Source organism: Pituophis catenifer, unplaced genomic scaffold (assembly GCF_029215685.1).
Source record: "Pituophis catenifer annectens isolate HBS135680 unplaced genomic scaffold, rPitCat1.0.hap2 SCAF_4, whole genome shotgun sequence".
In the NCBI taxonomy this organism is placed as follows: domain Eukaryota; kingdom Metazoa; phylum Chordata; class Lepidosauria; order Squamata; family Colubridae; genus Pituophis; species Pituophis catenifer.
The window spans coordinates 107,533,138-107,546,162 of NW_027256884.1; the positions used below are offsets into that span (position 1 = coordinate 107,533,138).

The window sequence follows — 13,025 nt, forward strand, 5'->3', positions numbered from 1 at the left end:
ACCAACTTCATCCTTGACATTTGCAAGCTCAGCTGAGATCTCCTTTTCTTTCACAAAGGCACTTTCATTCTGTTTAAAACAATCGAAAACAGACAATCAGTTCATTTATTCCCACAAAGTACTTCCATTAATTTGCTGTCTACTTTCAATTAAATAAACTGATTAAGTCTCAATAGTTACCATATTTTTCGGAGTATAAGATGCACCTCTTTTCCCTCTAAAAGGGGGTGAGAATTTAGGTGCGTCTTATACACCGAATGTAGCCCATCCATCCATTGAACCACACCCTTTGGCCCCTGCCTCACAGCAGTTACCTCCTTGCAAGCAAACAGCAAGAAAAAACAGCTCCTTTCAGCTTCAGCACATCCTAATTAGCACAAGTTGATTGGATTGGCCTCCCGACTCTCAGCTGATTTGCTCTCAGCTGTTTTGCACAGGGCTCTGCTGCTTGCTGCAAAGAGGTAAATTGCTAAAGCACATTTTTTTTCCTTGTGCTAATCAAGCTATGCTGAAAATGAAAATGAAAGTAAAGCAGGCTGTTTGCTGTTTGCTGCAACGAGGCAAAATTGCTCAGAGGCAGATTTCTTTTTCTTCTTTTCCTCACCAAAAAAGGTAGGTGCGCCTTATACTCCGAAAAATACGTATATTATATTCACAAAGATGTGTCTGCATCAGTGGTGGTATTCAGCCGGTTAAGACTGGTTTAGGCGAACTGGTAGAAGCGACTGCGGGTGGACCCGCCCACCTGCCCCGGCGCTATGCTGTCCTATTTAGCCATGTTTTTGAGGCCAGGCGCATGTGCGGAATGCGCACGGCGAACCGGTGGTAAAAATATGTGAAACTCACTTCTAGTCTGGATTTATAGTTTGTTACATATATGAGCTGAAGATGGCATGCCAAGTGTTTCCTTCTCCCTTTGTTACCTACAATAACTCAGTGAGTCGGTAGGGCTGAGAGTGAGGGAGTGGCCCAAAGTCACCAGGGTTTTTATATTTATTTAAATATTATTTATGCAGAATGTGGTTGAAAAGCAAGCAATATAGCTTTCCATGAAATCATCTGAGAACACTGATGTCTTTGGCTGAGAATAGATTAGAACCTGCTTCCAGCCTAGCACCATAACCAATATACCAATATAAATTCTTACATTTTATGGAGGAACAAAACATGACCAGCCATCCTTTTGTGTCTGAGTTACTTAGAGATGTATCTTAACTAGAGATGTATTACTGATAGTCCTCAACTTATAACATTTTGTTTAGTGGCTGTATGAAGTTACCACATTGCTGAAAAAAAGGGACTTCTGACCATTTTTCACACTTATGGCTGTTGCACCAACCCCCTGGTCACGTGATCAAAATTAAAAATGCTTGGCAACTGGTTCATATTTATGACAGTTGCCGTTTCCCAGGTCATGTGATCACCTTTTGCGATCTTCTGACAAGCAAATTAACAACTGTAGTGGTTTACCTAACAATTGTGGCAAGAAAGGTTGTAAAATGGAGCAAAACTCACAACAAATCTTTCACTTAGCAACTGAAATTTTACGCTCAATTGTGGTCATCGGTCGAGGATTAGCTGTATAACACTGATATTTAATTTAGGTGGTGAATTCCATTCCTATACAATGCTTATCCCAGTAAAGTTATATCTTACCGCTAACATCAAATATTCTTCTTTTAGTTCTACCACCTACTGAGGCTACACATTCTTGATGTTACTGTATGAAACAATGACAATTTTTCCCAAATCCATATGTAGATATTCATCAACGACTAACAGTGCTACATTTCCTTTAATAGTTCCTTGTACATGCCAAACTTAATTTTAGGACTAATTGGGAGAGAGAATGTTTCACCTGTTTCAACCAAAGGTTCTTGTATCAAGGTTTGCCAAATCAAAGTTTCACTGTATAATTAACTGAAACATTGATATGTCTCAGTGCATATCACATCTCCAAAATACTGTATTCAATTCTGTTTTGGGGATGGTAATCAGAATTTTATATCTTTCTGGATTCTCTGGAGGAACATATGCATTTATGAATTCTCACCTTTGAGAGGGATCAATGCTAAAAAATCTAGATTATTGCTTAAATGACAATACTTAGATAAACCTTTGCATTTAGCCCTTTTGTAAATATGATGACTTAACTGGATTTAAAATTTAATTTACTTTCATCAATGGAAGTACTAGTAAGGATACATCTCTAAGAACCCAATACTTTCCTTCTTCCAACCTTAAACCACAAAAAAGTATCCCAGTGGCAAAATAAAAGATAATATAAGAAAAGACAAATAACAGAAGATTTGGATGCAACATTTTTTACTCATTTCCCCTAATAAATAAAGTATTTATACTATACTATTCAAGATATTGAAATAGAATGAGTTACATCTCTTAGTAAAGATCAAAAGAGGAATTTTAAAAAAATAAGATCATTGTTTTATTGTTTGAAAGACACCTGTATCGGAACGTAACTGATATACAGAAAAACAGTGAGTATTCTAATCACATGCATCTTTTATTTTAAATTTTCAGATCATGAAAAGAAATGGGATAAAGTGAGTTAACTGTAAATTTTAAAAAGCCAAATATTGAAAGAATGCTCAAATAAAATATGGGAAAAACAAGAATAAAGAAATGATAATAAGCATCCTAATGATCCTTTGAGGGATCATAATAGTATTAAGGGGATCCCTTAATCACAATAGTACTAAGGGCTCCCTTAGATTTTCCGTATTTTTCGCAGTATAAGACACACTTTTCCCCCCAAGAGAGGGTGAAAATTTCGGTGCATCTTATATATCGAATGTAGTCCTGCCCACCCATCGGCCCTCGCCCTTTGGCCTCTGCCTACCAACAATTTACCTCCTTGCAGCAAGCAGCAAACAGCCCATTTCAGCTTCAGCACAGCCTGATTAGCACAAGCAGTTGATTGTCTGTTGGATCGGCCTCCTGACCCTCAGCTGTTTCAGGCTGCAGGGATTGCCATTGCCTATTGCCGCACGGGCCTCCTGCAAGCAGACAATTTGCTGGGAGACAGATTTTTTTTTCCTTGTGCTAATCAAGGTGTGCTGAAAATGAAACTAAAGCAGACTGTTTGCTGTGCTGGGAGGCAGAGGCAGAGTTATTGTGAGTGTTTTATGAGTCTTATTTTCTTCTTTGTGTCCTTTTGTTGTAAAATTTCTGTCTAGAATCAACAATTAGCTGGAATTTAAAAAGCATTTAACTAACTTAATTAAAATGTTACCTGAAGGAAAATAAAGAGAGGGGAAAAAAGCTTTACATCTAATAGATTGCGTGCTGAATAACTTACTGATTCTGATTACAATACCAATCTATGTAAAGAAAAAAACTTAAAATAGTTCCAAACTGGTAAAATTTCATATTATTTCCCATATCCATGCACTAGCGTATATCTTGTTTTCCTCCCCCAAAAAGGTAGGTGCGTCTTATAGTCCGGAGTGTCTTATACTCTGAAAAATACAGTATATACCGCTTCACAGTGCTTCACAGCCCTCTTTAAGCGGTTTACACAATCAGCATATTGCCCCCAACAATCTGGATCCTCATTTTACCGACCTCGGAAGGATGGAAGGCTGAGTTACCTTGAGCCTGGTGACATTCTAACTACCAAATTGCAGGCAGCCGGCAATCAGTAGAAGTAGCCTGTAGTACTGCACTCTAACCACTGCGCCACCACAGCTCCCATAATGACACTTCTACTGGGGTTTTTACTGAATCAGTGTGATATGTGTTGCTCATAGTGGTAAATAAATAAATGAGGTGTTGGCACTGACTTAAAGCCCAAATGGCTTTAAGACCTGACTAACAGAATTCCTCTCCCATTATGGTCACGTCCAGCTGCTCAGATCTACCGGAAAAATATTTTTGAAGGTGTTCCACTGTCAGAAACCCATCTCTCAGGAATGGGGGAGAGGACTTGTTCCCAAGTTTGTGGAAGCACTACTCATTTTTTCAGCATTCAGACAATCTGTAAAGACTGATTTCAATATCAGCCACCTCAGCTATCTGCCGATGGTATATATCTGATACAGGGGGTGTTGTTTTGCCATGGCACTTCTTCTGTTTGGGACTTCCTCCCATGTCTGCTGCTGCCTAAGGCATTTTCTCAGTAGCTCATTCTTGGATGTTATCTTATTGATGTATCCCTAAATGCTCTAGATTTTGTCTAGTACAGTGGTTTTGTACTAGACTTGCACATCAGACCTCACCTGCTCTCTTTTGGATTGATGTAGAGTCTCTGGATATTGGACTTGGGCTGGAAATGTCTGTACATTGTGAAGAGTTTCCAGATCGTCACATTGGCAACTTCCATGTCCTTCTTTGGCCAACTCAGAAATATGTTGATGGTGTGGATCTTGTTTTTCCCCTTCAGCTGGCTCTTCAAAGCCTGCATTACCCTTTGGTGGTACTTGGATGTTGCTCTTTACTTGCCTCCTCCTCATGGTTCTCATGAGACTATGTAATACCAAAATACTTGTAACTGGTCTGTATATCTGCTGTATGGCCCACTGGTGGTTCCACTCCTTCAATTTTAATGTCTTTCCCTCTCTTGACTACCGTCCAGTCCAAATATAATCTCAATGTCCTTATTGTAGATCCATGTCAGGTGTATCAGCAATTTGAAGTCTCGTTCACTCTTAGTATACAACTTAATGTCATCCATGTAGAGAAGGGGACTGATGGCAGTTCTGCCACTGAGTTTGTATCCAGATCCAGTCATTGTGAATCAGTTGATATATGCCACATTTTATATGCCACTTTTGTGAGCTGTCTTGAGTTGACTTCCAGTATTGTCTTCTACAGTCCTATTGAGTTCTTGAAGAAGGTTCTTAATGCCCTGTTAACTCTGCATAGTGCCAGGCATTCACAGATTCATGTGCATGGCATTGAATCATAGGCTTTCCTATATTCAATTTAGGATGTGCTGAGATTGATCTGTCTAGATCTTTAGTCTTAAGTGACTGCTCCAGTGTTTTGAGCTTCTAGCAACTGGTGTTTTGAGTCTCTGGTGTTTTGTGTTTTGTAAATATATTTCTGTTCTATATTTGAGTTAGGGTATGATTGAACATGTATGAAAAAAATAAGACTCATTCTAAGTAGGTTCTAAGAGTAGAAGGTTTGCTCTGCAGCACTTCAGATTATGAAGTATGTAGAAAAACATTCAAATGGAAACCTATTCAAGACTCAACAAAGGATAGCTCTCCAAAGAAGACAATAGATCCAGTACATTAAATACCATTAACTTTACAATAGAACAGGAATAACTGTCTTGTGCACTAATATTGTATGCCTTGCAGAGATTAAGAAAAGGACACACATGGGCAGGAACATCACGATTAAAAAAATAGATCAGGAAATGTTAAACAGGAACTTAATAGCAGTGCAAAAATATTGTTTCAAGGTATCTCCAGAAGAAGCACAATTTTATAAAAAGGGGAAATCACAGTTACTGTAGTGATCAGTAATAAAGCTTTGCCTGCATCTCTGAAAATTGAAATGTCACTTCTGCTCCAGTCACTACTGATGTCATGATGTAATTTTGGCTGCCGAACTAGAAATACAATGTATGAAGCTGACATCAGGAACCTGATTGTGGCCTGTGGCCAGGAATGATTCCGCATCCATTTAATCAAAGAGATGCAATGTTGTACCAATTTTGATCCAGAAATGAATGTAATTGCTTTAGGAAAAAAAGAAAACATTTAGAGGTGGGCGAAGTTTGAGGCTTATTAAATTGGTTGTATCCATTTTAGATGATCCAAAGTTCCCATAACAAGATTTGTTTTCTAAACAAACACTACAAAGATCCAAAAGGCAGATAGTTCATCCCTCTCCAATTTGATATCCTACAATTGTCCTTGACTGCAATTTCATCTTCCTTGGCAGCATTACTAAGCAGTAAACACAAAAGACAACAGTCTTATGGAAATGTTAAACTAACCAAGTTATTTTCATAGTTTTGTGGATCAAAAACTAAGCAAAATAAATGTGCTAAGCTTTAAGCTTGTTGTTGTTTTAGCTGTGGAAGGTGAATACACCACTGATACAAATAAAACAAAATAAAGGATACATTAATTCTGTCTCTTCCAACCTGGTTCATTCCAGTTGTTTTGGACTATGTCTACCATAATTCTCAATCACTAATCATGATCACTTTTTAAAAATAGAATTCTAGCCTAACTCAAAGATGAAGGTTGAAGTGCGTTAGCTCAGCCAAAAGATTATTGTAGTTTATCCTATGAGTCACATGGTCAAGCTACATATTGCTTACCTAGGATTTCTGGTTCAATGATATTATCCTGTATTAGAGCCAAAGACTCTTAGACTATTTTAGCATTCCTTATAATATTAGCTTCTTTTACAGATTGCCACATAAAACAAATTATGAGTTATGCTTAACTATGGAGGGCAGGAGCTACTATAGCTACTATTGTTGAATAGGGTCATGAAAAAAAAATGTTTGAACTCATACTCTCTAATTATATCAGGACTGGATCAAAATCTCTGATTTTTTTTTTTTTATATTCCTCCTTTCCAAAGCTGATTCTTACAACAATGTGGTGATGCTGCCAAATTCTTGGGCCACATTCAAAATTATTGCAAGCACCTTAGATATTTTAGCAATAATATTTTAAAGGCGAGGCTAACTATGTCTGTGAAAAAGAGAGAAGCAGAGAGAAACAATGTCTTTATTTCCATCTGGATTTCACAGAAATGGATAGCTCAAGTAGACTGACTGCTAAATTAAAACACTGGTTCATTATGAAGGCAAATAAAACTATACAGAATATAACAAAAATACTAGGGAAGCATTTTCCTCCCTACGTCATAACATTAGATCCATTCAGTTATGTTAAATGGTGGAAAATTACAAACCATGTAACATGTTGAATTAAATGTTGGAAAACATTATTAAAATATTTGGCACTTTAATTCTATAGGCGTATTTTAAAAACTCTTCACAGTCATCGGTAGGCTTGGTTTTTTTTTTTTTTTCCCCACAACTCATGTTCTCCCATTATTATAATGCATTTTGACAAATCACATTTGATGATGAATGAGATGAGAAATTTGACCTTGACCCCTTTTTTCCCCCTGACAAAGTAGATAGGCATGTATTTGAAGCATGCTTAGGATATGTAGGAATAAAATATTTACAAATGACATATTTCATTATCTTGCAAACATGGACTGCAAAGATAGTTGGTGACATAATAAACTATTATGCTGATATGAAATAAAACAAACTGTACCTCAGCTCATTATCAAAAGCATCCCAGTAAACGACATCAGATTTGATTTGATTGCTAATTAAAAAGAGAGAAATGATGTCTATTCCTGATAATCTAATCCTGACAGATGTTAAAAAATTGGCAAAGGACTGAAATGGTTAAAGCAACTATGTTAAAGCTAACCTCCATCTACATTTTATTAATTCCATGGGAAATATTTTTGTTCTAAGACTTGGAACCCCTAAGTCGCTTGCATTTATGGATTTATTATGATGGTCTGGTCTCAGACTTTTGATGCAAATGATTTAGTTTTAAAATATTCATTTTTAACCCTCAAGGTCAGGCTGATAAAAGCATGATAAAATGAAGCTTATCTTGCAATTTCAATCTGTCAAAACAAAAGAGGTTTTAGATATTTTTCAGCAAAACGTCCATTGTCTGTGTCCCTTCCTACAGTGCTACCTTTGTTTTCTTACCTACTAATAAAGAACATCATCATTACAAGAAGTTGTAATGGGACCTTCTGTCAGGTTCGCCTGATTCGCCAGTTGTGGCCCTTTCTTGATCGGGATTCCCTGTGCACAGTCACTCATGCCCTCGTCACCTCTCGCCTGGACTACTGCAATGCTCTCTACATGGGGTTCCCTTGAAAAGCACCCGGAGGCTCCAACTGGTCCAGAATGCGGCCGCGCAGGTAGTCACGGGAGCCGCATGGCGCTCCCATACAACACCTCTCCTGCGTGAGCTGCACTGACTCCCAGTGGTCTTCTGGGTGCGCTTCAAGGTGTTGGTTATTCCCTTTAAAGCGCTCCATGGCATAGGACCTAATTATCTTCGAGACCGCCTGCTGCTACCGACGGCCTCCCATCGACCTGTGCGCTCCCACAGAGAGGGCCTCCTCGGGGTGCCATCAGCCAAACAATGTAGGCTGGTGACTCCCAGGGGGAGGGCCTTCTCTGTGGGGGCACCTACCCTCTGGAATCAGCTGCCCCCAGAGATAAGGAGAATCCAAGACATCGGTGCCTTCCGCCGTGCCCTTAAAACCTTCTTTTTCCAGCAAGCCGGGCTGGCCTAACACTTTTTAAAATGTGTTTAATTGTTTGTTATTGTTTTTAATCATAGAGCCAAATTTATATATATCTTTTTAATTGTATTTTAATGTTTGTAGTTTATGCTTTTACTTGGCTGTTCACCGCCCTGAGTCCTCAGGGAGAAGGGCGATACACAAATTTAAAAATAAATAAATAAATAAATAAAGTTACAAGAATCCAATAGTTAGGTACCAACAATAAGTGAAATGCATAGCTGCTCAGCTTTAGGGCAGATTTGATAAATGGCCCTGACATGATACTAATGTTAGCCCTGTATTCAATCAGATTTCTATTTCTGCTACTAGAATCATTTTGTTTGAAATTTCAAGTTGTAGCGACTAATTTAAAGCCTTCATAAAAAGATCAGACAAATCATGGAAGAGATGCCCATTGATATCATCAAGGACAGTAGCACTATGTTGGGGACAAGTTACTGAAGCTGGCAGTCTTTATTATGATTTATTTGTCCACTTGGTTGCATCTGATTGGACACATCCAAAACAGACAGTTAGCTAACTGGAACAAACATATTTCCTATTCATAAAGATCTTAATAAGAATGAATTCAGTTTAACAATGCAGAAGGCCCCTCAACCTATCTCTGGAATCTTCCCCAAAAAATTCAAACCATATTAGAAGCCCTTAAGATGGTAGATACTACAATAAAGCTTTCTCAAAAGTGGCTCCCAATTTTGGCCCTCATTCTGCAAATAGATATCTAGCACTATGTAATTATCATTTAAATAATAACAATGTCAGCAACCCTGAAGTTATATTTGGTCTTTGTTCTATAAAGTTCTTTGTTCTGGATTTCAATTTTTGCTCTCTGCCATATATTTGTAGCTGTTTCTGTTTGTTGTAGTATCTTGTAAGAGGCCTTATGAGACAGTGTGCTCTATATAGTGAATGAGATTGCTTTATGTAAATGAATTTATTTAAATTACACTTTCATTCATCTGAATACAGCTGGATACACCCTTAACTCTGGTGCCCTGTGCTTAAATGAGAACCTTACATGGAATATACTTTAAAGTACTTCTTCCTCCTGCAATTTTAAATTCTCTACATTTATCAATATTAATTTGCAGGCATTTAGCAGTACTTCACAATAATTACTCCTCCTCTCACCACTACATCTCTATTGTCATTAACATGCACATGTAACAGCTGATGGGTTCTCCCACAGAATACATGGCTGAACTCAGGTCTTTCTAACGCAAATGCAACCTTCTTTGTTATGGCACCAAGACTGTTTTTCTGTCTTTCTCACTATCTTGGACAAAGCCTAGTCACATTTGGTGGGTGTGGACATGGTGCTTAGTCACTGTTGCTCTTGCTCCAAATGTAAGAGTTTAACTTGGGAGTGGAAGACATATCTGTTCTTATTTTTCTTTCAATAAATATTTCATCTGTCCTTTCTGGGACGCAATCAACAGCTTTTAAGATTATTGAGTTTCAAAATTATCTGCCATTTATTTTTGCAATAAAGGATTTGAAATATTGTTACTTCAATAGAGGAAGACAGGCACCTCCCTTCTCATAATACCTTCAATTAAACTTTACAAGACCAGATTATCACCAGACTTTTCCCCTAAAGTCCACAGTTTGATGAGTTCTTCATTAAAACATTTTCTTAACATAATCAGCACTATATCTCAAGCTGTACTTTAATATCAAGATCACCAAAAAGATGCTCCAATTTGTACTTTAATAGGTATCAAGATGGTTCCAATTGGTAAAATAATTTATTGAACATTTCTGCCAAGATATTTTATGGTAAGCAAATTAAAAGTTGATGCCTAAATTCCAGAGGCAAATAATCACCCATTGTGCATTAGGAACAAGCTTTTTTTTGGGGTCAATACCTTATTTTACCACTACCAAACTCTAAACTGACATTTAAAATACATTTCAGTCTGACATGCACAAATCCACCCCACCCATATTCCTTTTATCCAATAATAATGCAGCTCCAGAATCTTTGTTAAAAATTTGGTGGCAAGCAAATACAATGGGACAACAGAGATTACCAAGGAGAAAGGATGTAATTCTCATGCAAGTCAAATAAAGAGAGACAGACAGACAGAGACAGAAGTAAAAGGACACAAGACACCTACATGTGGAGCGACACGGCAGCATCATCTTTAAATCTGCATTCCACAGGTAGCCTCCACCGATGCAAATTAAAACAACAAATCAAGTCAGTCCTCTGTTCATTGTGTCACCGGTTGGCTATGACTCTCCCCCAAAAATCTACGACCACAAAATTTCAGACTGCAGAGGACAACTGATGCAGGGAAGACACTGCAGTGTGAGGGTGAATCGGATGGGTTTTGTTTGCTTCACAGCAAATGAGAAGTCAGCACATTAAGGCAGGGATTAACACCCCCCCTTCCCGATCCTTCCCATTGCCTCCACCTCCCTTCTGGTCAATCAGAGCTCAGAAGGCGACCTTACCTACCGTAGCTAGAGGAAGAATCAGAGATAACAGGCTAGCAGTCTGTTGTTTGAATTAAGTCAGGAAAAGAAGATGTAAAAGATGGAAAGTACCGTTTTGTCCAAGCACTGGAGGCAGTAATAAAGCTTGCAGCAGCACTGGCCCATTCTGGCAGGCTGGCTGAAAAAACAACCAGCTTCATTCAGATTGTTTAATTCCTAAACCCCAGGAATGCCTTTAAAAAAAAAAAACGGAAAGGAAAAGATGGACTGCTGGCCACTGACACCAACTTGTTTCTGTGATTCCTCTGTAGCTACCAGGTTCTCTGCTCATTTAACTTCAGGCATGCCGGAGGATGAAAAGGAGGTGGGGCAAAGCAAAGCAGATCCAGATTCTGTCAGTGGAAAGGCAGAAAGGAGGAGGGACAATGTGCTACTGGATGCCTTCCCACAGAACAAGGCAGATCAATAGAGAGAAACCAACATAATATATGAGCAGTCATTCTCTGAAAGCACCCAGATGCTCCTCCCTGAAAAGCCAAACAGTCAACATAGTATACCCAACCCAGCATCTTTGGCATCACTGTGCAATTTATTGTACCCACAGTGGCCTGCAAAGGTAGAATATAGATAGCTGTGTGATGGATGTGAATGCAATACAAAATATTAAAAGAGGATATATAAGCAGTGGAGAAAGCATGCACATACAGCAGATTGTTATAAGAGTGCATATACTTCAAGCAACAGAATCCCCAAGCTGAACTGCTATTAACAGAACAGAATAACAGAGTGGGAAGGGACCTTGGAGGTCTTCTAGTCCAACCTTCTGCTCAAGCAGGAAACCCTATATCTTTTCAGACAAACTCCTGGGGAAGATCCCTGCTGGAGTGCCAGAAGGGACACCACACAGTAAAACACAATAGCGATCGCTTGTATAAAGTGGCTTCAGATGGATTAATTTTCTGAACCATTCAAGAATGTTAAACATGTTAATTATCCTTCTACCATGACCAAATGAATGCATAGCCTTTCTTCATTAGAAACATTTTGCATTATTCTCAACTCAAACTAGTTATATATTCTATGCTATAGTTGATAGACAAGAAGAGATTTCTCATTTAGTAAGTGACTTAGGGACAGGGTGGCAATGGCAATGATGCTGAGAGAGTGAACAGGCATTCTCATCTCCATATAAATCCATTTTTATGTTTTAACTCTATGTTCTCCAAGTCATATCTCACTGGCATAACTATTCCTTTTAATTTGATTTTAATCCATATATTTGACACAATAATTCATTCTTATTTTATAACTTATTTGATTCAAATAGTAATCATTGGCCAATGGCCAATCATTTCAATAGGACTGCTGTTTCTGGAAAATTGTATTTAGTTACCTCCCCCATCATCTATATCAGCTTTCTCAACCTTATCAACTTTAAGATGTATGAAATTCAACTCCCAAAAGTCCCTAGCCAGTGAGCTGGTTGGGCAATTTCAAAAGTTGAAGTCCACAGATTTTAAAGTTGCCAAAGTTGGGAAACCCTGATCTTTATGCTTCAGTTTTGGTGACCAGTTTGACAAAGTAGAAGGGTTCAGTAGCTCCATGTTGGGTGTGGCATTGTTATGAGAATTACTTCTTGGCAGAGTCATCCTTGCTGGTAAAATCAAAAGGGGAGTGGTGAAACTAAAAGCAATCTACAATAAGGATGACATCAGGTGAAGCTCTGCAGGCACGAGGGAAGCCATCCTACTTAGGAGAAGGACCTCTAAAATAAGAAGGAAGTGGCAAACCATTTCTGTATTGATCATACAAAAGCTATGTATGCAAACCAGTGATAATTAATTAATTAAGACATCCAATTAAAGTCCAAACAAAGGAATGAAGTGGCAGCTGTTCCATGAATACATAATGAATGTATCTATTGACATTAGTAGTTATCCATTGAAAATCAGTGTTATACAAATGTTTGTAACACGTATATAACATGGAGGAAGAATTCAATGGCACATTGTAAGAGATCTTGAAAGCAAAAGCAAAACAGGAAGTAACAGTACTGACAGGTGACTGAAATGCAAAAGTTGGAGAAATTAGAGAATCTCATTCAGAAATTTGGATTCAGTAAACGCAATGTATAAAAGAGAAAATAATTCAGTCTTGTAAAGAGAAATATTTAGCTATTGCCAACATCTGGCTTAAGCAAGATATAGTACAAGGGCAACAGTGGATGGATACTA

General features: G+C 38.1%; 1 protein-coding gene across 1 annotated transcript in view; it reads right to left on the reverse strand.

Moving 5' to 3' along the window:
• Positions 1 to 13,025, reverse strand: part of MTUS2 (microtubule associated scaffold protein 2) — a 225,482-nt gene that overhangs the window by 23,118 nt on the left and 189,339 nt on the right. Inside the window, exon 7 of the mRNA XM_070943875.1 lies at positions 3 to 69. Coding sequence (XP_070799976.1) covers positions 3 to 69 — 67 coding nt within the window. The remainder of the gene's footprint in view (positions 1 to 2; positions 70 to 13,025) is intronic.